The sequence below is a fragment of the Podarcis muralis genome, chromosome 3, assembly GCF_964188315.1.
Source record: "Podarcis muralis chromosome 3, rPodMur119.hap1.1, whole genome shotgun sequence".
NCBI lineage: Eukaryota > Metazoa > Chordata > Lepidosauria > Squamata > Lacertidae > Podarcis > Podarcis muralis.
In genome coordinates, this window is record NC_135657.1 from 71,685,475 (window position 1) to 71,711,360 (window position 25,886).

At 41.0% G+C, this 25,886-nt stretch overlaps 1 protein-coding gene across 1 annotated transcript in view; it reads left to right on the forward strand.

The window, feature by feature from the left end:
• The window catches only part of SCML4 (Scm polycomb group protein like 4), a 75,203-nt gene that overhangs the window by 27,584 nt on the left and 21,733 nt on the right, over window positions 1-25,886 (forward strand). The window contains exons 2-4 of the mRNA XM_028723096.2: window positions 7,446-7,657; window positions 19,311-19,440; window positions 22,399-22,599. Of these exons, the coding sequence (XP_028578929.1) occupies window positions 7,457-7,657; window positions 19,311-19,440; window positions 22,399-22,599 (532 nt within the window). The 5' untranslated portion in view covers window positions 7,446-7,456. The remainder of the gene's footprint in view (window positions 1-7,445; window positions 7,658-19,310; window positions 19,441-22,398; window positions 22,600-25,886) is intronic.

Here is a 25,886-nt window from a genome sequence, read left to right on the forward strand (position 1 = left end):
TCTGGGTTTTTTTTAAAATTTCACAGTAATTCTAGTCTCTTTCTTTCTTTCTTTCTTTCTTTCTTTCTTTCTTTCTTTCATAGGGCATATACCTGTGTATCAACCCCTCCCCTTAAAGTCTGAAAACTGAATTTGGTAATTTCTTTTTCTGTTCTCTCTTTATGCACTCAAACTACCTAACAAATCCTGATAATCACGTGACCTTGTCAGCTACATTTTTCATATATTTACTTCTTTTTCTAAAAACCCCCCTGTCTACATCATTCTTGCCTGTAGAGTTTTACATCGTCAATTCATTGCCATAGGCTGCTAGTCTTCAACAAAAATGTCAGACCAAATGAAGAAAGGTAAGACTGTAGGAATGGAAGTTGGTCACTTCTACTCCTCTGGGTCCCATTCCTTCAAAGACTCTTTCAGGTTCTTCTGGCTCATTAACCAAACCTGAGTTAGAGGCGTATTCAGCTACTGCTCTTCCTTCTGTCACTGGAGTGTCATACTTCAAAGAAACATCTCCTAAAGGACAGCAAAGTGCCACTGCTGGTGAATTCAGCTTTTTTATTAAAAAAATGTACTGTGAGATGACACCAAGGACCCATTCACTCTCATTCTCCTTCCTCCCCGAAGTGAGGAAAAGAACAAAGGCAGTCAGAGCACTAATTCTGAAGTCCTGGTGGATTTGGGGGAGAAATCCTCCTCAGTTAAGTACGACTCTATGGAGGTGCAATTGAGGACTGTAAGAAAACTTTAATTGTGGGTTCTGCTTCAATGCAAACGCAGGTGGGATAATTTAAATCCTGTGAAATGGTGACCATGAAAAGCTAGTAAGCTCAGCCCAAACCAGGTGCATGCAGTGTGGATTCAATTTGTGAAGTAATCTTGTTGCTCTTTGTCACAGCCACCAAGTCAACTGTTCACAATATGAAGCCGCTCCTCTGTGCTCTGCAACAATATATAGAATTGAAATATTGTTCCTCTCTGCCTGTTGCCTGCTGTTGCTATCCTGCTGCTGCTTTTATTTAACCCCCCAGTTCCCTAAACAAACAAACAAACAAACAAACGAAAATAGCTTGTCCCAGTAAGAGATATTTTCCTCTCTGCCTGAATTATTCATCCCTGTCCTGTCTATATGTGCTGCACTTTCCCAAGTCCACCCTCGCAGGGAGCTGTGCACATGCAGGACGTGAAGTTCTCTGTGTGGCTTCAACATGCATGTAACTTGTCATTCATGCAAGCATAATGTGTGCTAGGTTATTTAACAGTGTCATAGTTTTTCAGATCTGCCCATTTCTCATTGTGCAAGTACCACATCGCCTAGAAGAAGTAGAAACAATGATATGGAGAAGGCCGCTGGGGATGCGTTCTCCCCATCTGTAATTAATAATATCTTATTTTCCTTTCCCCCACTCCCATGTCTGGACTGTGAATTTTCTGTGGGTATATTCAGGTGAACAGCTGAAGTGGTATGCGACGTGATAAAAATACCTGTGATAAAATTGTGGGCATGGAGACAAGTGATTTGAATGTCCTGACATATCAGAGATGTGTGGCAAGATCAAAATCACCACCTCCTGAGAAATTTATGAAATTTGGTTTGCGCCAGGAGGTGGAAAGTTGCAATCGCACTGTGCATTTGTCACATATCAAAACATGCAGTCAATTAGGTCATGTTGAAACAACGAGAAAATCACTGGTTTCAACATTTCTGCCATCCCCTCCATTGACTGAATTCCTCAGTGGAAACTTCAGAATGCAGGGAGATGAATGCACGTAGGATGCTATTAATGAAAGAACAGAAACAAATATAGTTTGTTCTATTCTGTGGTCATTCCCTGTGAGATTTTTGCGAGAAGAGGTGGTGATTGCAATTACTTTTTAAAAGCAGTTTTGAGAAAAACTTGCAAAAAAGAAGAAGAAAACCTTAGGTACCACAGACACAAAATACCCCTGCTTATACATCAACTATGCATAACTTTCTTGTACCCAAGTATAGCCTTTCAACAAAATGGCAGCTTCTTTACTCATTGTTACAGTGTAGAAAGCAAAAGAGCTGCTGTGTGCCATTTTGTGGCTCCTTCTAGTCATGTCTCCATTCAGTAAGTAAGCAGTTAAAATGAAGAAGGGTCTTATGCAGAGAGAGCAAATGTTTCCAATCCCAGTGCAAATACAGATGTGGATAAAAAATTGCTCTGTCTGACATAGTGAGCCCTGTATGCAAGTGGTGACATCTGTCATGGTGGGAGAAGTTTGAAATGGCTTCTGTTTGGCAGCCATTTTGTTTGTACTGGTCAAGGACTGCAAGTCTGCAAGTAGTTTACCTGTAGAGTAGCCCCATAGAGAGGTTTTTCTTTTTCTTTTCTTTTTTGCTAACAAGGATACCAACAACATGCAGCTGCGGGGGGATGGGGGGGCGGGACATGCAAGCAAGTTCTAGTAGCCCATTCCTTGGCTCTGACCCCCCGATTTAGGAATCAGTGCCTTGGAATACAGCTGGAAGTTGAGAAATTAATACGAGTTGCAGTGGAAGGTTAATATAACTCATTTATAACTCCGCAATCCTGACCTTTTGCAAATGATATCAAAAGTCCATAAAGGCATTAATGCTGCCTATTACTACAGGTTAATTTATATACTACTTCTCACATTCATGAGGCTCAGAAACATGAAAGGAACTCTGCTTCTTTCAAGTATTATCTCCTGAATATCAAATTTCCTGTCCTCCAAAGGAACCTTTAACTCTGCTAAGCTAACTATATAGGAAACTATTATTCTGTGAAACTGAACCAGAAAATTAACTGCCGTCTCCTTACTAGCTTGGGCTTGTGATTTTTTGTTGATCAGGTAGATGTTATATGGACATACTACATATTATTTTTTAGCAAGAGGTGGAAGGCAGACAGGAACTTAGATTCTTTGGACATTGCTGATTTCCAATCTGGTTGTGTCTTCCGTTTACATTAGTGATTAATACTTACAAAGAATTGGATAAATTGCCAATGCAGGAATGCCGCTTCAGAGGGCCAAGCCTTGAGTTAATAAGTATTTTTAAAAATGACACAATTTAACCAAATGTATGCATATGAGCAGTAGAATTATGGGCCCTGCTCTTCTCTTCTGTTTCCCATTTATCCACATGACTTGGGAACATTCAGAGAATCCAGATTATGAGATGAACAGAAAAATGGTTGTGCTTTACAAATATATGTAAAGTGGCTTCAAATTGGGGTGGGAAACAAGGCAGAGGGAATCTAAATAGTAATAATGAGATATCAGGAATTCTCTATGGCACAGGAGTCAAAATGAATGACATGGAAAAGCAAATCCCTACTCAGCAGATGCCTAAAAAAGGGGTGGGAGGGAAATTTGGTTCAGCTTGCAATTAAGGGCAACCTTACCTAATTTTCACTTTCTGAAGCAATATGCAAACTGATATACAACCATCCTTCAAAATCCGCACTTTCCTGAATTTTGCAATGCAGTTCTCCTACCAATTAATGTGTAGATTAGGTGAAAGTGTAGCAATGGTTGGGGCCAGGGTGGTCTCCCTTTGCTTTCCTTTATCTATGTATATCATTTTAGTTCCATTAATTAATCCCATTAATGTTTATTTGTTTTTTAATTACTGTTTTTCCTGTGTTGTTAGCAATTCTTATTTTTACGCAGCCTTGAATCCTTTCAGGGGAAAAGGTGGGATATGAATAAATATATAATAAAGATGTTTTCCTGGAAATAAGAGCTCAACCTATTAACTTACTCAGGGCATTGGTTTTCCAGCTCTAAATATGATTAGATATTTTGTGTGAAGCGTGATAAAGGTGCTTACCAGATATCTTGGTAACAGCTAAAGATGGGCTGTGATCAGACTACCATCTCTTTCACTAGACTTCCCACCAAGTTAAATACCAGCTTTGAATATATCCACCTTCCTTATTATTTTTTGGTATCAGGTAATTAATTTTTTTAATTTGCTGAATTTTTTTAGTTATTGCTATATATTTTGGTGCTTTAAAAAATCCTCCTGACTCTGTTGCTTGGTTTTCAGAACTGCCACTGTTTTTAACATCTCACTGCTTTATATTTTAATATTGATGGCTATTCTTTCAATTTATTATTTTAAATATTACCTGCCCAGATAACCATTTGGAATTGAACTGTGGACTATTTATCTATATAAGGATTGTTACCCTGTCTTTCTAAAGCCCCTGTGGGTCTCTTTATCATAATGAGGGTGACAATAAATTATATTAGAACTTATTTTCCAAAGAAACCCAAAATGACTAACAATATAAACCAATCAACATAAGCAAATAAACAATCGGTAAAAGTAACAATCTGAACATAACATTAGATAACAGTATGAACAGAAGCAAGCACAAACAATAATCTCTTTAGAAGTGACTCTAACAGCTAAGCATAAAATACAATTTTAAATGTCAATACAGCTACAACACTTTCTAGCACCACTCTCTGACATTTCAAAAAGCAGAGTAAGAAACTGTTGTTACATTAAAGCATGGCCATCCAGGGACTAGGGTCAAGGGGAAATTGCCCTTCCAATATCCACAGATCCCAACCTTCCTTCCTACCTACCTACCTTCCTTTCTTGTATGTTTCTGGCATAGTCTTCTCATTTTTTCTGAGAAGCTAGCCTGCTCCCCACATTCCATATTTTACCTTGCCCTCCTCTGGAAAAACTCCTGCAGACACCCCTGCATGTAAGACCTGTCCACAAAGGCCCATGCTTCTCTTTACTTCTGCTCTCTGTCTAACCAGGAACCAATGGGTTTCCATTACGGCATGCCACAGATCTGGGTAATCTTTGTGCTTTCAAAAATGGAGAGCAGCTGTTGCTTCTGTGTCTCAGAATCTTTGTTGTATGATCTACACCACCCAGCAGAGACTTATTCGGTATGTAGTTTCCATCTTGGAAATGAGTCTGAAAGCTGACTGCTGGCTATAGCACCTAACCCTAATTGCCAGAATTTTTTTCTTAGGATTTTTCCTTGTCCCACTACTTCCTGCTTTGTGTAACCTCTTGCCAAAGAGAGCTGGAGAAAAATTGTGCTTATTTTATGACATTTTTGTTAGTTCTGATAAAGGTATTGCCCAAATGTGGATTTTGGTGTGCTGATCTTCTCTTATGAACCAACCTTTTGCTTTCTGTGTGCTTTTCTTATTGTGACTATGTCTGGATGTGAGGAGGGGAAAAGTCCTGCACAATTATCGGAAATCTCTACTTTGAAAGAGAAAAAATTATATCAATAGAATGTGTGTGTAAAAAACTGGTGGGGTCTGTCTCTGCAGCCTTATCACATCATTTCTAGGCAATCTATTAATTTAGCCTCTTTGTATTTACCATCCTTCTTTACTCAGCATGTGGTTTTATATGATGTTAGACCTTTTACCATGTGTTTGAGAGTTTTGGACAGCTGGTGTTAATGGTGTTATAACCAATCTTCAAATCTTACAGCGTATAATGGATCTATCTGAGCAGAGTAAGTGCCTGTAACTCTGTTTAAAAGATCTATTATTGAGTAGCTTCAAAAACAAATGCATTTGCTTCAGCACAAAATTGGAGTCATCTCTGCTCCTTTTTCTAAGGATCATTTTGCGTAAATACATTCATAATTATGGTAGCCTTATTGGTGTCATCTACAATAATTTCATGTCAGATTTTCTGGCTTCTCCAATATATTAACCTCAATGTAATGGGGATTAATACTACATGCTACAAACCACCCTTTGGTCACTGTGTCTGAGTCTCACCTTGTCTGAGGCCAAAAGCAGTTTTTAATGCCACCAATCAGTCTGGGAACTTTCATGTAACATGGAGATTTTTCTAGCCATTTGCAAAGCGCATTTCTTGGACCATTTGGATAACTTTAGCTAGCTTGTGTGCACCAGAGATCTAGGTCTAAAAGCGATAATTTCCAGGTTAAGCCAAACAGTTGTATTTCTCATTTTAAGATTTAAGGATTGTTTACTCTTTGCTTTGTGGACGGAAAAATGTGTTTTGTGTGTGTGTGTGCTAAAGCACATAATTGCATCAATATTGTAATAGTTTTTAAAGAATGAGTAAAATAAGCAGAAATTGAAGTGCTGATTTAAGAAATGCATGGCTGAAATGGTGCTGGCTGATAGTGGCAGCTGAAGGATGGATGCAAGAGATCGGCTCAACCTATAAACATCAAAATGACACCTCTTTTAAATAGAAGGAAGGGTAGTGATAGAGAGCTGTGGAGATTGCGCTAGTGTTCTGTTCTTTAAAAAAAAAGTTGGACAAAGGAAGCACAGGAAAGTTGCAGGAGGACAATGATTTGAGATGAAATCATTTAGACATTCTTCAGAAGTGGAGTCGATAAAGTTGCAATTCTATAGGCAACACCTACTATGCAAGCATCCCCTAGAACTGAGCATTCACACCAAACTTAACCAAGATGTGGGACGCTATGAGGCATGATGGTATTTCACAGTGCAAGCTGTAGACAGGTGTGTCCTTAATCCATAGATTAAAGAAGGAATGGGGAACCTTTTTCAGCCCAAAGACAACTGTCCTGGGTCCACCTGTCAACAGCCAAATGCAAAAGTGGCCATGACTAAAGTAAAAAGTGGGTGGAGCAACAGATACGAGTTTTACGTCTATACAGAAGTTTCTGTTCCAGCCATGCAGAAGCTGTCCTTTCCATGATTAGTGGCTTGGCTTCAGGTTTTGCTCCTACGAGCAGGAGCATCCTCTGGGCAGTGGAAGGGGAACAGGTGTCCTTCTATAGGAACACACCAGAAGCTGAGGTAATGGCTATTGAGTTTTATTCTTGATGAGGCCTAGGAGCCTGCACGAAGCAGAAACTAACACTCTAGCCAGGGCATACCTGTGAGTCTGCTGTCCAGCAGCTGGCCCCCCTGGGTCATAGCTGTTTCTCTTAAAGGGGCCATATGTCAAGTATTTAGTTGATAATGCATACATTACAGTGGCTTTTGCTTATTTCTCTGCCCCACAGTCCTTCCAAAAATCTGTCTAGAGGGATTGAAGCATGCCCCCACGACAGGGTGGGGACTGTAGAGAAGGGGGGGGGAGGAATAAGAGGAAATTGATTCATCCCTTTTTCCAGTGGGTTTCCTCCATTACATCTAAAGACTTTTGTGAACTGAAGGGGCCTTTCAGCTCAGAAATAGCAGTCTGGATTGAACCCACTGTGATTAGAAGTGTGTTCTGTCATTGTGGATGGGCACATTACTTTCCCCATGACATTGGTGATAACGTTAAAATGTAATGGAGGAAGATGGCCCTTCAGACACCCCTGCAGTGGCAGCTGGGAGAGGGAGGGACCACTATGGGAGATGGATGGCGACCATTCCTCTACCTTGCTTACAAAATTTGTTTGTGGTTCTCTCTTCCCCACCCACCCCCATTTTCAACAATATAACTTTTTATTATTATTAATTTACAGCTCCTTTACTTATGAATCATTTGCCATCACTGCCTCCAAGACTGGATACTGTGGACATGCAGTCTCCCAGAATACCAGGTCGAAAAAGAGGAAGACCCCCGCTCCATTCAACACCTATGAAAATGGCTGTTCATAACCTCTATTCTGCACCAGCTGGTTCTCTGCCTGTTGTGAAGATTCCAAAGAAGCGAGGGAGGAAACCTGGATACAAGGTATGCCATCCTACCGGCTCATTAAGTAGCTATGATGTTTGTCTTGTAGCTAGTCTGTGGCCTTCTGGATATTGGTGGTCTCCATCTTCCACCAGCCTACAGCCAGCTTGACCCACTGGCAGGAATGTCCATCAAAATCCTGAAGGCCACATGTTAGTCTCTCCTTGATATTTGGAATATATCCATGTGGCATGAACACATGTGCCAATGTGAGATGGCGGAAGGAGATTCATGCTCCTTCTTCTTGCTGCTGCTGTGTGGTTAAGAAGCAGGAAGGGCAGTAGTGCAGAATCCTTAGCAGCCTGTTCAGGCTAACACCCTCGTTGGCTCATGCCAGTACAGACATTCAGAAGATTCTATGGACATGCAGTGTAGCAAACTAGTCTTCCACCACCACCGGTTCTTCCTTGGTTGCTTGCTGTTCAGTCACGGTACCAAGAATTTCCTTTTCCTTTTCGTTACAGCAATTCTGACTGCTGAAGAGCCAAACCACTGCTTTAAACCAAACAGGAGATCACATGTCCAGCAATGGGAAATGGCTATTGTGGAAATTTTTCAAAGAAAGCTCTGTTTGCCGAGATATGATTCTGGTTTAAGACAATAATTTCTTTTGAATCGTGGTCAAAGTGTTCAGGAGAGGGAATTATCAAAACACACAGAAGTTAAAACTATCCTACATATTTAGGTAATTTATATACCACCGTACTCCTGTAAGGTAAAATAATTAATGATAAGCAGAATATTATCCTCTGTATGTGGCTTCACTATTCACATTGGTGTGTTTTTTAAAAAACAACAACTAAAAACAACTACTGGGCTCTATAATTAGTTAATGAATTCTCCTGCATTTGACAATTTACATAATACCCCACAGTTTCCCGAGCCATTCTTATTTCACAGACATCTCCTTACATATCCAACAAGCATAAACCACTCTAGCAACTGATAGACCATGAAATATTACTTCAGGGTTCTTTCTGGTGTACAAAATCTGCTGTGAACTTAAGAAGGCAAACAAGATATTGCTTGGAATAAATGAGTTCAGTGGTTGGTTTCAGATTCCTACTTTAGCGCACTTTTATTGAAGCTGATTGGTTGTTTCAAAAATGTTGTGAGCCACTGTAAACACCCAACAGGATGGAAAGATGGAAGAGAAGCATTTGGGTTTTGGTTTTTTTAAATCTGCTAAATTGATAAGTTTATGCAGGTCACAGAATCCAGCCTGATGCAGAAATTTGATTTTTGGTGTAGACTATAGACTGTTTTGAAAGCAGCTGACAAGCTAGGTTACATCCAAAGGTCACCTTTCTCAGCCAGAAGCAGCTTCCTCTGACAGAAGGGAGACCTTCATTCAGTGAAAGGAATCCATTTATCAAAGGAGGGCTCCTTCTGAGAGAGAAAGGGAACTTTTGCATCCAACTCATGTGTCCTGTATAAGCTGCTGTCCATCGCATTATGGGGCGCAAGAAATTCAAACTACTATTAAATGCTTTCCAAGTAAGGATAGAGAAGAAATTCAATTCAGTTCCATTTAAAGGCAAACCTTCCTTATTTGCACTTTCTGAAACAATACAATACAGTGGTACCTTGGGCTACATACACTTCAGGTTACATACACTTCAGGTTACAGACTCCGCTAACCCAGAAATATTACCTTGGGTTAAGAACTTTGCTTCAGGATGAGAACAAAAATTGTGCTCCGGCGGCGTGGTGGCAGCGGGAGGCCCATTAGCTAAAGTGGTGCTTCAGGTTAAGAACAGTTTCAGGTTAAGAACAGACTTCCGGAACGAATTAAGTACTTAACCCAAGGTACCACGGTAATGAAAACACAACTATCTTTCATAATTCACACTTTTCCATATTTTGCAATGCAGTTTTCCAACCAAGTACTGTACAGTCGTACCTCATGTTGCGTTCAGTTCATGTTGCGTCTTTTCAGCCTGCGAACGCGGCGAACCTGGAAGTGTATAATTCCAGGTTTCACTGCACACGTGCATAAGCTTTCTGCACGCTTCACACATGTGCAGAAGTGCTCTATCGCGCTCCGCACTTGCGCAGAAGCGCTGCTCTACTTGTGGACTTTTTGGGGTGCGAACTGCACCCTGGAGCGGATCGTGTCCACAACTAGAGGTACCACTGTAATGCATACAAATGTTCATCTACTAGGGTAAAATGTGCATCAAAATACACATATTATTGGCAAAAGCGTACAAAATGTACCATAAAAAGGGAAATGACTCTGCAAAAGTGTGATTATTGTATAATACAAAAATATGTGCATTAGGAGAAATTCACACCAAAATTCTGATGAGGCTTTTTGAAAAATTGCAAGCTGATGTGGAAATGTGATGAATTGAATGGAAAAATGGAAAAACGAGAAACCAAAATTTACAGCTTTGCCTATCGCCACTTCCAAATAGTACTTGGTTTTCTGTGTTCCTATAACAATAGGATTTGGGACAAATCTTTGCAAGGTCAAATTTCACCTCCTCCAGCAAAAGGAAAGTTTGAGGTGTTTTACATAATTGTTTTAGTGAAACCTGACAAAGATGCATGCCCTTTTCTTCATGTGCGAAGCCTTTTATTTGCTACCAAATATAGAAGTGAGGCAAAAAAAAAATCCCCCAAAAAAGGGAGGCAGTAAATTGAAGATCATTCATTATTTATGGGGACTGGTTTAATGCAATCATTTCTGTCATCTAACCTGTAAGAATAGCAAGTTCGGGGGTGATGCTGTTTCTTGATGAATGGAGACCAAAAGTAAGACATTCTCTAGTAAACAATGGCTCCAGGTTCTGAGGCTGACAACAGCCATCTGTAATGCTCAACACATCTGACTTTGTGCTTTTCATTAGCATTGGAAGATTTGTACACCGAAGCAACATTTCAGCAAGAAGCCTTTCTGTTGGATATGGTCCCCACTGCTAAAGCATACAGCTCTCAATCACAATGCACTTGCTGCTAGAGTCAGAGAATACATTTGTGACGGGTAGATCTCTTGATTTAATTAGCTCCCAAATAGCATGGGTTCCTGCTTCCATGAGACTTTTATGTGCATTTTTAAAAGCTCTTGCATGCTCAAATGGCAGGCGACCAACTTCTTTATGGCAACTGGATGTTGGATTATTACAGAACAGATGGATCAATTTGTGTCTGTAGGTTACAAAAAAATGAATTTACAATCTGGGTTAAATTTTATTTTGATGGAAGTTTGCAATAAATCCATAGATGCCAACAAAGGCATCTTTATTGTCCCCTGTATAGATCTGACTTTTCCAGTTACCATTAAACCTTCATGACTGGAATAATTAGCACGTTATAGATAGATAAAGACAGACATGAAGTTTTAGTTCCCCCTCCCCATTTTTTCTTATAGTGGTCTCTCACTGATGCCTGTGGGTTACTCTAGTTAGTTGTGTGCATCTAGACAACCTAGAGTGCAGCCTAAAAGCCTATTGCTTGGTGGAAGATGAATAGGCAAGATGTTGCATTGAAACAATTGATCTACACAGACTTCAGAGCCTATAGAGGCTATTGATGTCTATTACTAACCCACTCATGGAATGGAGCCATGGCCCCAACTCAGCATTTCAGTTCCATTGTGGCACCCCTCTGTTACATGTGGTGCTAAATGCATCCATATAATTATATTTTTCTAGTTGGCCAGGTAACTGATCTCCATGGAGACTGATCGATCAGGAAATTGATCTCCAAGAAAGCTCATTTAGATAAATCAGATACTGCTGGATCAATTTCCTTCGAAGGAGAAAATATTGTACATGGTGGTGTCTTTGTAACCATTTTGCAAACGTATAGGCTGAGTATCTATTACAGGGAAGAATAGCAAGCACAGCAGGCATGGCCAGCATTTATCCCCAAATCAACATCACTCCAACCCCTTCTACTAACCAAAATTTTATAGAGAGAAGAATGTACCTATTATTATTATTATTATTATTATTATTATTATTAGGCCTAGGCCCACAGAAAGTTGCCCACAAAGAAATGTGGCCTTCAGGCTGAAAAAAGTAAGTTCCCTAGCCCTGCATTAAAACCATCAGAATAATTAAAACAGACATAGGTAAGAATCTGAAAGCACTAGCAGCCCTGCGCTCCTTTGGGATGGAGGTTGGGGTATAAGTTTAATAAACAAGTGAATAAATTTAAAACCTAGATCATAAAACAGTGTTCTTTAGTTGCTGAAGAACAGCTGAAGAAGGGGAGAGGATGGAAGAAGCGGTCCTGGATCTCTGCTGGCAAAGCATCCCATAATGCTGGCACTGCTGCTGGGAAGGACCTGTTTTTCCTCCCCACCTGTTTGATCTCACAGGTGTCTGGGACAGAGAGCAGGGCCTTTGCTGCTGCTTTTAAAGTCCAGGTGGGAGAAGGCCAGTTTCTCAGGTAATCTGGCCCCAAGCCTTTTATACCATTAATGTTTAACACCTCTACAATAAATTGGGCTCGTAATCAAATAGGCAGCCCATGCAGATGGAACAGAAATGGAGCAATAGGAGTCTCAGCATACAAAAAAGAAAAAAGGTTAAAAAATACGGTAAGTTTCTTTCCCTCTGCAGTACAGAAAGCAGCGGCTGTTGCAATATCTTCCCTCTGATGTTATACCTGCTGCTTACTACTAGCTAAAATTTATTTAGCAGCCACAGTATATTAGGCACCCACACTTACTCATTTTGGCACCAGCCTTGTTACAAGATTTTTATCAAGATTCCTTCAGCCGACAACTATAAACGCTTGCCTCTGTTTAGCTTAATAGATAACCGCTGTAAATGTCTGCCTTTGTTTAGCTTCATGACTTTTCTCTCTCCCCTCCCCTCTTGCCTGAACCTTTCTCTTAACTGAGGCTGAAGGAATGCATTGGCTTTGACGGCTTCTGCTATGTGTCATTTTCTTGCCCTCGCCACATTGCCTCTTTCACTTGACTGGAGCAAGTGCCTTGGGTATTGTGCGTAGTCTTTTGTGCTGTCATTCTCTTCACCATATAAACATATCAAAAGTTAAATCCTATCAGCATTAAAGAAAACAAAAACAGGATAAGCCGTTTCAAATGGCAGGATAAGTGCTCCAGACAAATTGGAGGTCATTAACATGTGCTATGACCACCAGATCTGTGTGATTCAATTCACAGCGCTTATATATATTATACCTGTGATCCTTATCATAAGGTCACGATGCCTGTCTCAAGTCCCCCACTCACTCTAATGTTGTTGCACTTCAACTCCCATCAGCCACAGCCAGTGTAGCTTTTGGTCAAGGTGATGGTGGGAGTTGGAGTCCAACAACATCTGGAGAGCTACAGGTTGCCCATCCCTGGCATAAAATATCCATCATATTTATGAAGCCTTGTTTCTAGGAACACAGCAAATCATACTGAGTCTGACCATTGGTCCATCAAGGTTGGTATTGTCTGCACCAATGGCAGCAGATCTATAGGGTTTCAGGCTAGAGTCTCTCCCAGTCCTACCTGAAGATGTTAGGGATTGAACTTGGGACATTTTGATACTCCCACATAAGCTCCCACCGTTTTGCTTAGTAGCTATGTTTCATGGAATGACTCTTTGGGTTCTAGCATAATAACTTCCCATCTAGAGCTGCAATAAAGTGCCTCCATGCTTTGGGGCTGTATGGGGCCACCCCAAAATAAGAGTGGGTTCTACATGATTAAGGGATTCCTTAAGGATATCATGGGATATCCTTAATTTTTTTCAAATTTAAAAGGAAGTAAGGATAATACTACCCAAACATTGGCTGATAAGGACCAGGACCTTTGAGGTTGAGATCATAGAGGTAAGAACATTTTGGAGCACCTCATCTCTCTATCTGGAGAGGGAGCTTCCAGGCTGAACACCAAGAGAAACTCCTCTCTGTTTGACAGGAGCAGACACTGCTATCCAATCACAGCTGTGCTAAAATCTTGGATTTCTCTGTTGCTTTTTATGGGTAGCTGTCACTTCCACTGTGGCAGTGACAAAGTAGCTTGGCAGACTCTGTGAGTGACTGAGAACAGCTGAGACATGAAGTGTTAGGATATTGGTTGGAACAAACCAGAGTAATAAAGCACATGTAAGAGAACAGCTGAGACAATGAAGTTTGGGTCCTGTGATAACTTAACAAACTTCATGGCAGTAAAGGTTCCCATTGTCTCCTCCCACCTACAGCCACCTGCCTGCTGGTTGAATTTTGCCTAAAGGCCTTTCCACCTTGCTGCAACAGAAAGTTGGGACAGTGTTAAGAACTGTGTGGCTGCAGGTAAAGGTAAAGGACCCCTGGAGGATTAAGTAGCTATTTATCTACTTGCTCTGATAAGCTGTCGAACTGCTAGGTTGGCAGAAGTTGGGACAGAGCAATGGGAGCTCACCCCGTTGTTCGGATTCAAACTGCCAACCTTGTGATCGGCAAGCCCAAGAGGCTTGGTGGTTTAGACCACATCACCACCCGTGTCCCATGTATCTGGAGAGACTATTGGTGCTAATGACTTGTGGGCTCCCAGATCTCAAGAACCATCTATTTTGTACTGGCTTGGTGTGAGGTGGCAGGGTTCTGTCACTGGGGCAACCCCCAAAGGGGTGACTAAAGTCTTGCTTAAAATGACAATGAGCCTGAAATCCCATGTAACAAGTTGCAGCAGCATAAGTTCTCAAGTGGCCTACAGGTACATTTTCATGTCCAAAGGGATCCATATAGGTTCTTCTTTATGTCCGTTGATGGAAGGAGAAAACATAACAGAGTAAAAATAGTTGTTTAGTTATTCCTGCTTGATTTTTTTTAAAAAAAAGTATTTGAGAGGTAGGAGGGAGCATGCAAAAGCACATTACTTATATCCGGTGATCTCCATTTTCCTCAGACAAAGGGATCATTTCACTTACTGATTTATTGTGTTCCGTGAAGTCTTCGTCAGATCCAAATTAGGACTTGTAACATGCAATTTTCTCCTCCATTGCTTTTGATTGTCTTCTTGAAAAGTCTCTTTACACCGGATAGGTTTTCCCACAGCGTTGTATACTCATGTCTTTATTACAGAAATATATTTTTATTACACAGAAAGCAAAGATGCACAGGTTTCTCAAATCATTCCTGAGCTCAAGAGATACAGAAGCCTTAGGCAGAAGGCAGAGCCCTTACATTGGATCTGTGTTGTGGAAGGGTGGGGTAGCAATTCTATTCAGATTGCATTTAAAGGCAAACCTCCCAAATTTGCACTTTCTGAAACAATTGTTGTTGCTGTTGTTTAGTCGTTTAGTCGTGTCCGACTCTTCGTGACCCTATGGACTAGAGCACGCCAGGCACTTCTGTCTTCCACTGCCTCCCGCAGTTTGGTCAGACTCTGAAACAATAAATGAACCAAAACACAGCTATCCATCAGAATTTCGCAAGGTGGTGCTCCAACCAAAAAATGTGTATTTACATGCATATGGACACACAAAAAATGAAGTTTTTTCAGCTATTTTGGGGGGAATTTGCCAAAAAAATAAACACTTCTGATATTGGCTGCCATACACCCAGGTTTCCCCCGACATTTTAACTGATTAATAAAATTCCGCCCGGATGCCAGTTTTGACGGATGAATCCTGGCTATGTCCAGGAAATTCCAGACATATGCCAGCCCTAAGTTATCGCCCTCCATTTCTACTTTTAACTGTTGCCATTCACTCTGCTTTCTAGTTAGCAGATGGTCCATTTTTTAGCCTCAACATCTGTCAAACACTAGACCAGTCTCTCCCAACCTTAGATGTTTTGGACTACAAGCCCCAAGTGAGTCAAAGTGCCCTTTGCTAAACACATTTCATGTTCTCCTTATCTATTGATTACAAAACTATCTTGTAGCTCTTATGGTAAAGATGAGAGATATTTAAATACATATGCATCTCTCTCCCCCTCGCCCCAGTATTGATGTTGGACCCTGTGAAGGGGTGGTGAAATATATTTACGGGAACTTTCATTTCAGAAGGATATGTCTATACCTGTACCCACTTCAAGCACACAAGTTTCAGCTAAGTGGAATATTTCTATTCCAATAAATTCACTGCGGTCTTTACATGCTGTGCCAGGAATGGCATTTGAAAGGGCAGGAGAAGTGCTTTTGAAAATGTAGATTTCAGTCAATTGACTTTTAAAATGTACCTTTTCATATTATCTGTTGTCATATTACTTTTTAATGGGTAATAAATAGGGGCATAAATTTTGTTGTCAGGCAGTGACAGGAAAGTGATGGGGGAAATAAGATGAAATACAGTATTTAGCTTTCTGCATAAGCGTTTGACAGTAGCCCTGGCTTTGTGCTTAGAAGTGCGCCCAAGGTGTCTATTTTATAAGACCACCCTTAAAGGATGGGTTGGTCCTTCTTAGATTAGAAATGACACAGTGGGAGACATACTATTAGGGCAAAGAAGCAGTGGATCTATCTGCACTGCCAGTCCCTGTCCAAACCAGATCACTGTTCTGTTTCTTAAAGAGAAAGAAAGGGAAGGGAATATCCCTTTGTGCCTGCTACAGATTCACTGTTTGAGCTAAGGCTGGAATTGTAGGGGAAATGTCATAGTCTGGGATAATTTTTATGTATGTAGATCACCCCATGGCTCATTGGTTCCCTAAAACCCTGAAAGTTTGCCATATGAACCAATCCAGACTTGCAACCATCATCTGAGGCCCTTCTTTGTGTGTCCCCCCCATGAGAGGTCTAGAGGGCAAAAACACAAGAACGGGCCTTTTCTGTGGTGACTCCCCATTTGTGGAATAGTCTTGCCTGGTTTCATCATTACATATATTTAGGCACCAGGCAAAAACTTTCCTCTATAACCAAGTCTGTGGCCTTTTAGAAGTGGGCAGGATGTTTTCAATGTCCTGCACCCTTGGTTTTAATGTATCTATGTAGGGTTTTGTTTTGTTTGCTGGAAATCGTTTTGATTTGCCTTGGGCAAAATAAACTGACTAACAAATTTAATAAATGATAAAAAATATAATTGGATGTGGTAAGTAGAATCATAGAATCATAGAGTTGGAATAGACCACAGGGCCATCGAGTCCAACCCCCTGCCAAGCAGGAAACACCATCAGAGCACTCCTGACATATGGTTGTCAAGCCTCTGCTTAAAGACCTCCAAAGAAGGAGACTCCACCACACTCCTTGACAGCAAATTCCACTGTCGAACAGCTCTTACTGTCAGGAAGTTCTTCCTAATGTTTAGGTGGAATCTTCTTTCTTGTAGTTTGGATCCATTGCTCCGTGTCCGCTTCTCTGGAGCAGCAGAAAACAACCTTTCTCCCTCCTCTATATGACATCCTTTTATATATTTGAACATGGCTATCATATCACCCCTTAACCTCCTCTTCTCCAGGCTAAACATGCCCAGCTCCCTTAGCCGTTCCTCATAAGGCATCGTTTCCAGACCTTTGACCATTTTGGTTGCCCTCCTCTGGACACGTTCCAGTTTGTCAGTGTCCTTCTTGAACTGTGGTGCCCAGAACTGGACACAGTACTCCAGGTGAGGTCTGACCAGAGCAGAATACAGTGGCACTATTATTTCCCTTGATCTAGATGCTATACTCCTATTGATGCAGCCCAGAATTGTAGTAGGTAGTTGCTTCTACGGTTCTTTTGCAGCTCTCCTGACCTTTCTTTTTTTGGGTTTGATTCTGATCTGTAGCAGACCCAATGCTTTGTATTTGCATTCTTGAACACACACACACACACACACACACACACACACACACCAAACCCTTTCAGATATTCTGAGTTGATTTTATTATTTGTTGTTCTCTGCTTTCAGTACAATGTAGGGACTCCCCTTCTTTTCACACCCAAAGCGATGCATGAGATAGCTGCTGAATAGCAAACATTTCGTTTAAAAGCTAATGGATCTGAAATTTCCCAGCAAACCTACATTTGTGTGCGCATTTGTTCTACAGCATCTTTTATTTTGTCATTTGCAATAAATGGAGGGAAACCAATTACTAGCCGGAATGTAAGGTTCGTTCTCAGAAATGGTGCAGAATGCTACATCAACATTGTGATGTAGGTCTGAACCCCCAGCATAGTTGGGAGATCAAACATCTCATGGGAACTAGGCAATAATGACATTTGATAACACAAGCATTCGCTTTTACTATCAATGCTGGCATGATCCTATTATAGTTACAGATACTCTGGCTTGTCTATGTCTCTAAACATAACAGCTAGGATTATACGTTGGTTCCTAAGAACAAGGAGGGCTCATAAAACAGAATTTCCCATGTCTCTCTTTCTGTTGTACTTTCCTGTGGGGATCCCTGGGAATGCTGTTGGCTGTAGCATGCGGGTAAAGCTGGAGTGGGGAATTAGCAAAAATCAGGAGCTCTCTCCTGGCGCAAGAGAAAGTGTCCTCTGCTTAAGCAAGCAGCCATTGTAAATTAGACCTACTGTGGTCCCAAATTCTGGGACATCACCATTGCGGAGAAGCTTACACATCAAATCCATGTCATTAAGGGACAAGCCGGACAGGTTGGCTTTCCTTTGCAGAATGGAATATTTATCTTTTTCATATAAGACCGGCAGTACAAGGGCTAGTCCAATATAATTCATGATTTAAGTGTCTAGGGAAGGATAATCAGTTCACACTAACGAAGCCCTTTGCCCTTCTGTCTGACAAATCTGATTTGTCAGATTTTTAAAATACACACATGCCAAAAACTGGATGGGGGTCTAAATCTCTGCTTGTTGTGCAATGACTGCATTACCTAAGGGTTCCCTTTTGCATGGGGCTAATATGGTGCAAATATGGATACATTTTTATTAAAGCAAAATAAAAAACACTTTCACACTTGAGGTGTATATTTTTGTGATTAAATCAGTAAACTGTTTTAAATATTGTGTTTTAATGTTGTAACCCACTCAAGGACCTTATGGTAAAGGGTAGGTAACAAACAAACCAACGCACCAACAACTGCAAGAGAGTTACACGTGTGCAGCTAAGGGTCAAATTGTAAATGACAACTTTATGTCAAGGGTTCCCAAGCTCTGGTCCATAAACCACTTGTGGTCTGCAAGTTTCATTCAGATGGTCCATGGTATGTCTGCATTAAATATTCACATTGATTTTTAATAGTATTTTTTCCCTTATATTGGATTTTATTGTAGCAAACTTCAAAATCTATAGAATGCAAATTATAATACAATAAATACAATATAAGAAGTAAAAGAAGCAAAAAATACAATTAAAAATAATACATCATCTTTCACAGTGCGATACAATTGCTAATACAGGCAGAAAAATAATTAAGTGGTCTGCTAAAACCACCAGCAATTTTCAAGTAGTCTGTATGGTCTAACATTCCAGAATTTCACTTTATGTAAGAAATTTTTACATCTGCATTGAAAAAGTTATTTTTCCAAAAATAAGCAATACTTTAATAGTCCTTTTCTAAGATGTAAATAACTATGCCTTGAATTGCATAATATTTTGTTTTTTGCAACTTCACTTGCGTTATACATTAACATTTTAGTTTCATTCCCTGTATTCCTTGAAAGCATTAATGTGTCTAAGAATGAATGTGATACTGTGGTAATTTGCTGTAGTGTGGGAGTTTAAAGAGCTCCAATATGTAGTATAATAAAACAGATTCTGCATGTGTTTTCATTACCCAAATTGGTTCTGTCTTCCAGCTGAAATCTCGTGTTCTAATGACTCCTTTAGCGATTTCCCCACCAAGAAGCACCCCGGAACCTGATATTAGCTCAATCCCACAGGATGCAGCTACAATCCCCAACTCAGCGGCCCCACAAGCCCTCACAGGTATGTGAAACGAAACAGTCCATCAGAAAAGGAGTATTCATTTATGGATTTATTTAAAGGATTTCTAACCTGCTCTTCAACCAGATCCCAGGGATAGAGGGGCATTTAATTCACTTCACTTTCCAATATAATATGTGAACTAAAATGTGGCTGTGTTCTCAATTTCCACCTCTGCAAATTCTGTGCTGCAGTGCTCCAACCTAAATAATGTACCATAATGTGTGTATTGGGGAAAAACGTGCACAAAAATATGCATTTTGGTGAAAATAACATACAAAGATGCATTCAATTGGGGGAAATTGATTCTAAAAATGTACATATTAGGATAAAGTGCATTCAAAATACTCAGTTTAGGTAAGATAAGGATACAACCCCCCCTCCATCAAAACTATTTTATTGAACTTTAAAAATCCACTATACTATACATGCTTTGAGCTGTACTGTTCATTAGTGATTCTTGTTTAAGTAAAGCAAATATTTGAACTCCAAAGACAAGTTATCAATTGTTTGCTGTGGATCTATCCAGATTTCTTCTTCATTCTCTTCATGTTCTCAATGTTGTTTCTGGCTACCATGTCTGTACATGATAGAAAATCAACTGCACACACATAAACAAAGCACACCCCAGCTCTGCCTTAAGAAACACTGTGTCACTCATCGGCAGGAAGCAAAAATCTGTGCTGTTTTGTATTAATAAATCTGTCATCAGATCTCCGTAATGCAGTTCATGTCCTTCGTTCGTGCTTGTAATGGTTTCTCCTGTTTGTTTGTATGGCCTTTTGATGGCTTGAAGTGCTATGTAATGCTAACTATTATTGCCATTATAGTCCTATTTACCCAGAATAGATTGCTTTGAGTCTTTTTATTGTTCAGCCTGAGTGGCTGTTAACACTTCAAGCACTAGATTTTCATTATGGTGTGATACTAACTGTATATTATCCCCAACACTGCTCAGCCATCATCCACGTCCTTCGCTCTGTTATAATTTCTTTTGTCACCTATCTGATTTCTGTCACAGGGTAATGCTATATGTTCTGAAAGATGACAACTCTAGCACGCTTGCAGCCAGCAATAACAATGTGTCTTACTTTAGGCTGACTCACACAATCCTATAAAATAAGCAGGCATGCCAGAAAGACTGGAACCTTTGCTATCCCTTAAAACAAGAAGGTTCCGGTATATAAAATGTTAACAGGAATTCTCTTGCTACAGAGGCCTAATCGTCTTATAAACCATGTTATTAATCCATGCAACAATATGTAAAAGCTGGGTTGTCCTTTTAGCCTCAACATTGTCCTCTATTGAACATTTAAGTACAAGGAGAAGAGATAAAATATATGTTGATAGATTTCAGCATAAGTATCAAAGATTGGTTTTCTTTTTCCTGAGCAGTTCATTTTAGTGGCCTCTTAATTAACTAATTAACTAACTAAAAGGTTTTTGGGCTGCTTTATTCAACAATGTCCTCTCAAGGTGGCTTACAAACCTAATACAATAAATCACAAGCTACAATAAAATAATATAATTGCAACATACCACAAATTAAACCTCTTAAAAGTAAAGACCCGCAGGGTGAGATTCAATATAGTTTGAGGCTTGCACTCATGCCGTTGGGCTTTCCATTCTGCTCCCTGCATGCCCAAAAACATTGGTCCAGGCAGGGCATCCTCCAGAGAAGATATTGAGGTCACATGGGGAGGGGAGTTGGGGTGAGGGAAACTGAAGGTTAACTGTGTGCAAGCTGGAGAACATCATTGAATATTGCCTATACAGTGGTACCTTGGGTTACATATGCTTCAGGTTACATACGCTTCAGGTTACACACTCCGCTAACCCAGAAATAGTGCTTCAGGTTAAGAACTTTGCTTCAGGATAAGAACAGAAATCGGGCTCCGGCGGCGCGGTGGCAGCAGGAGGCCCCATTAGCTAAAGTGGTGCTTCAGGTTAAGAACGGTTTCAGGTTAAGAATGGACCTCCGGAACGAATTAAGTACTTAACCCGAGGTACCACTGTATCCTTAAAGCACTTTATGGGAGAAAGCTTTTGTGCTTTCTTACAAGAAGATTTCTCACATACTAGGAATTTCAAGTAACTTAAAAAAACACACAAATAAACTTCTTTTATTGGTGAACAGTCTTTCATCAATAAATTCAGTTTTGTATTGTGCAAATGACAGTATTCTCTAACCATATTCTTATCTGTAGACCACTGCATTAATTTCTCCCCATTTCAAGTGCTCGCCTTACAACACAGTCCTATGCCTACTTAGTAGCAGGTTCAGAGGGGCTTATTCCCAGGAAAGAGGGTTTAGTACTGCAGTCTGAATTATATGTCCAGTGAACAGAGGATATCATGATGAAATATAGTGCACACTGAACCTTCAGCCTGTTAATTAATTCCTTACGGTTTGCTATCTCTTCTCAGAACACAGCTTAGGTCAATTTCTGTTTCCTTCACTCTCAGATAAGAGGTTTTTTAAAAAGTGGATTTATGGATTTCAGAGAAATCTGCCATGCAGAACTGTGCAAACTCTTCTTTCTTGAAAATGTAAACTTTAAAATCAGCCTTGAAACAACTTCTGTACAGACATTGGGAGCAAACATTAAATACACTGAAATCATCAGTGAAATTATCCAGGATAGGGCCCCTGGGAGCATCTGGGATGAGCTGTGAGATCAAAGGAGTTCTCGCTCCCCCAGGATGCTTTCCCTTACTGACATATGGTGGTGCCCAGTGTCAGTCCTGTTCCTGCCACCGTGCAGGTTCAGGTAGTATGGAACCAATACCTAAGCAACCACTCACATGCTGTAATCAATAAAGTTGTGGCCAAAATTTAATGCCAAAAACCTTAAACTAAAATCTGTGTCTATTGTGTCTTCATTTGGGGGTGGTTTTGGGGGTCTTCACGCGTTCTTGTTGCTATTATTATTATTATTACATCTTTCTCCTTTTGTTCAGTCTGCATTTATGTCAACAAGCAAGCAAATGTGGGGCCATACCTTGAACGAAAGAAAGTGCAGCAACTTCCAGACCACTTTGGACCTGAGCGGCCTTCGATGGTGCTGCAGCAGGCAGTTCAGGCATGCATTGACTGTGCACACCAGCAAAAGACCGTCTTCTCACTTGTCAAGCAGGGCTACGGAGGTGAAATGGTGTCAGGTGAGAATGTATGTTGGGTTTAGGGTAGCCATATGTCTTCTTTTTCCAGCACACATCCTCTTTTTTCACTGGTATGTAAAATGGGAGTTGTCATAACGATCCATAGTTAAAAGTAGAATTTGGCAAATATGTCCTCCTTTTCGTTCTTCGAAATATGGCAACTCTAGTTGTGTTACACTTGTCTCTGTCCTTAGAAACAGTCTTTTGTCTAATTCCAGCTGATAAAAATTAGTGATTAAAGGGATTCACTTTAGATGATGGATTACAATTTTGCACTCTGCCACACAACCTTTTTTGAGCATGAGCTGGGCAGGGCATGAGCTGGTCTTCAAACATGAAACATATAATAGCTTTCTAAGCATGCACCAAGTGTTCTATGTTGCATTCTTCAAAGTGGATTGCATGGCTCCCTTGGAATTCTGTTCCTTCCCTGTGTCTGTGAGGAGGGAAGCATTTGCCACACCCTCCACCCCTGCAAGAAGAGGAGAGATGGACCCTGCTGCTGGGGTAACGTGGACAACCAAATGGGGTGATTTTTCCCTGTAGGGGAGAAGTGGAGATCCGGCTATTTAAGCCCGTTTCACCCTGCACTCTTCCCTCATTGAGGGAACTGAGAAGGATTTTTTGGGGAGACACTAATTGGCCTGTGTCACATCTTTTTCTCCTGCTTCACACTTCTGGGTGTTGTCTGAATATGGCTAATTGGCATTTGTTCCAGGTGGGTGAGTGGATTTTTGGGGGAAATCCAACTAATATCAGAGCCAGAGTGGTGTTTGGGCCTGTCAGGTGCATTGGGGTGAACACTGGCCAATGGGGCCTTGGTGCACATGTCAGGTTCCTATACCCAAGGAGCATGCAGCGAAGCGGGAGGAGTTTCCTTGGGCCTTGCTGCTGGATCACAGCATGTAGCTGGCAGCTGGCTCAGGAGATGGGGGAGCTGAAATCCTCCCCTTAATCTGCATCAACATCCAGACTTCATTGGTTTTGGCTAATTTGATCGAATTATTCTGCTTGGCATTGCACTTTGCACTTGGTGATGGTTGAAGGGGTGGCACTAGATTTAAACTTGAAATATTATAATTGTTTCCCAGATGTATCAAATTTCATGCCAATATTTTAATGTTCAATGGAGCTGTTGCATTAAAAGCAAGAAGAGAAGCAAACAGAATGCTGAGTGGTAAATTACAAACTGGTGTTACTTTGATCCACCGGTAAGGTTACTTGCACGTGACAGTTTATTGTTGTCTCGGCACTGTTCATGCATGCAACATTTTCATAGTGACCATAAGAAGTCCTCTTCAAAATGCCACCTCATATTCCACCCACCCAATATAATATACTGTTACTATGGGTTATTTAGTTATGTATTGGATTTTCTGCACAAATGATAATTCGAAATTAAAAGAGAAAATAATACAGGGTGGAATTGTTATGAGGATGAGGTTGCGTGGATGCTGCACAAAGCTTGAGTGCATGAGCAGTACCAAGTCGGCAGTCAGCTGCCATATGGATGTATCCTTAGGGTACAGTCACTTCCTCATATTGTGAGGCAGGACCTCCACAAGAAGTTACGGATGTGCACAGGCTCCTTCCTGGCTCCTTTCCAAGCCATGTGTGTCTTGCTTTGACAAGTAGGTGAAGTGATTGCTTGAATGACTAAGTAGAGTAACTAAATGAGCATCAATTACTGCTGTTCTGAATCATTGTGCTTGCAAGGTAATTGTCGCACACTGTATGTTTTTGTATTTAACGTCCATCTGATGAGGATGTCACCGGGGATGGGGAAATTGCAGTCCTCCAGATCTTGCTGGACTCCTACTTCCATCTACCCCAGCCAGTATGGCCATTGGTCAGGGAGGATGGGTGTTAGAGTTTGATAATAACTAGAGGGCCACAGATGCCCCAGCCCTGCTCTATACCCATATGTATCCGCCAGCTGAGGATAGACTCTAGTCAATCAAAGTTTGTGTTGCAATAAACTTGCCAGTCTTCAATGTGCCACAAGACTCTTTCTTGTCTTGGACCTCCTGGAGAATGCTGATAGTTTCTGTGAGGAGGATAGAGAGAGAAATAATGGAAATGTTTAAGCCTCTATGTTAGTTGACTCAAACGTTTACAAGATATTTTGCTTTGTTTTTGTTTTTAAGCTATGTAATAGTTACTTGGAAATTAGGCATTAACATTTTTAGCTGAATTTACGAAGGAAAAGGTGAAGAACAAATACACGTTAAGAACCATTTAGTTCCCTGAAAGTGGATATAGATAAAACATGTTTGGCAGTGATCACCATACCATTGCTGCCGCATCCTTGGGACCCTCCTCCATGCTGTGCAACCCTGAGCTTTATCCTGCTGTGCAACATTTAATTATATTCCGTCTCCACTTTCATTTCCCCCCGAGGCACTCTGATCCCAGTTTGCATCCTTGTTGAAAGAAACAAAAAGCTACACATGTTTGAGAAATTATTTCAGCTTGTTCCTGAAAGCATGCCAATCAGTTGTGTCCAATAAAGTCCATTATTTCTTCTTGTATGGATATGATTAAATTCCTATTAACATTAATGAGATGATAGCCTTATGGGCTCAGGCTGTAATTCATTTGACTTCGGTCCTCTGAATAAACTCAAACTGAAGCACTAAAGCTGAAAGATAAGTATATTTGTTGAGATCGTTGGCTGGTTCTCTGCTAGAAGTAAAAGGCAAAGCTCAAAAGCTACCAGTGCAAATCCAAGCCAAAGAGATGTTAGTAAACTTCCAGCACAACTTCCCAGCAGGTCTAAATGGACGTGATGGACTTCTATAGACCTACATCACTACGTGGCACATGCCAAAAGCAGCTTGCACAGTGGGGGGAAGCAGTGGCAGACTCTCAGTGGCGCCCTGTGTGATGCTAAAACTGGGTGCCCCCGCCTCTCACACTCCATTTTACAGCATAGAATGTGCTCCCCTAAAACCACCTCTGTGGGAAGCTGCAATGCTACATCATAGCAATGGTGGAGCTGATGCATACCAGGAGAGTCAATGTGGTGGGGAGGTTGAGATGATGGGGATGCATGCAGTGGCGTAGCGTGGGTTGTCAGCACCCGGGGCAAGGCAAGTAATTTGTGCCCCCTAACCCATGGATTTGCGCCCCCTAACCCTAACCCCCAGATGTTGCGCCCGTTGCGGCCGGGCCCCCCTGCACCCCCCACGCTACGCCACTGGATGCATGGGCCGGAGTGCCAGATTGGCTCTGCTAGTGCACCCAAACTGCACCAACCTCTCCCCCCCTCCCCCTGCTGTCGGCAA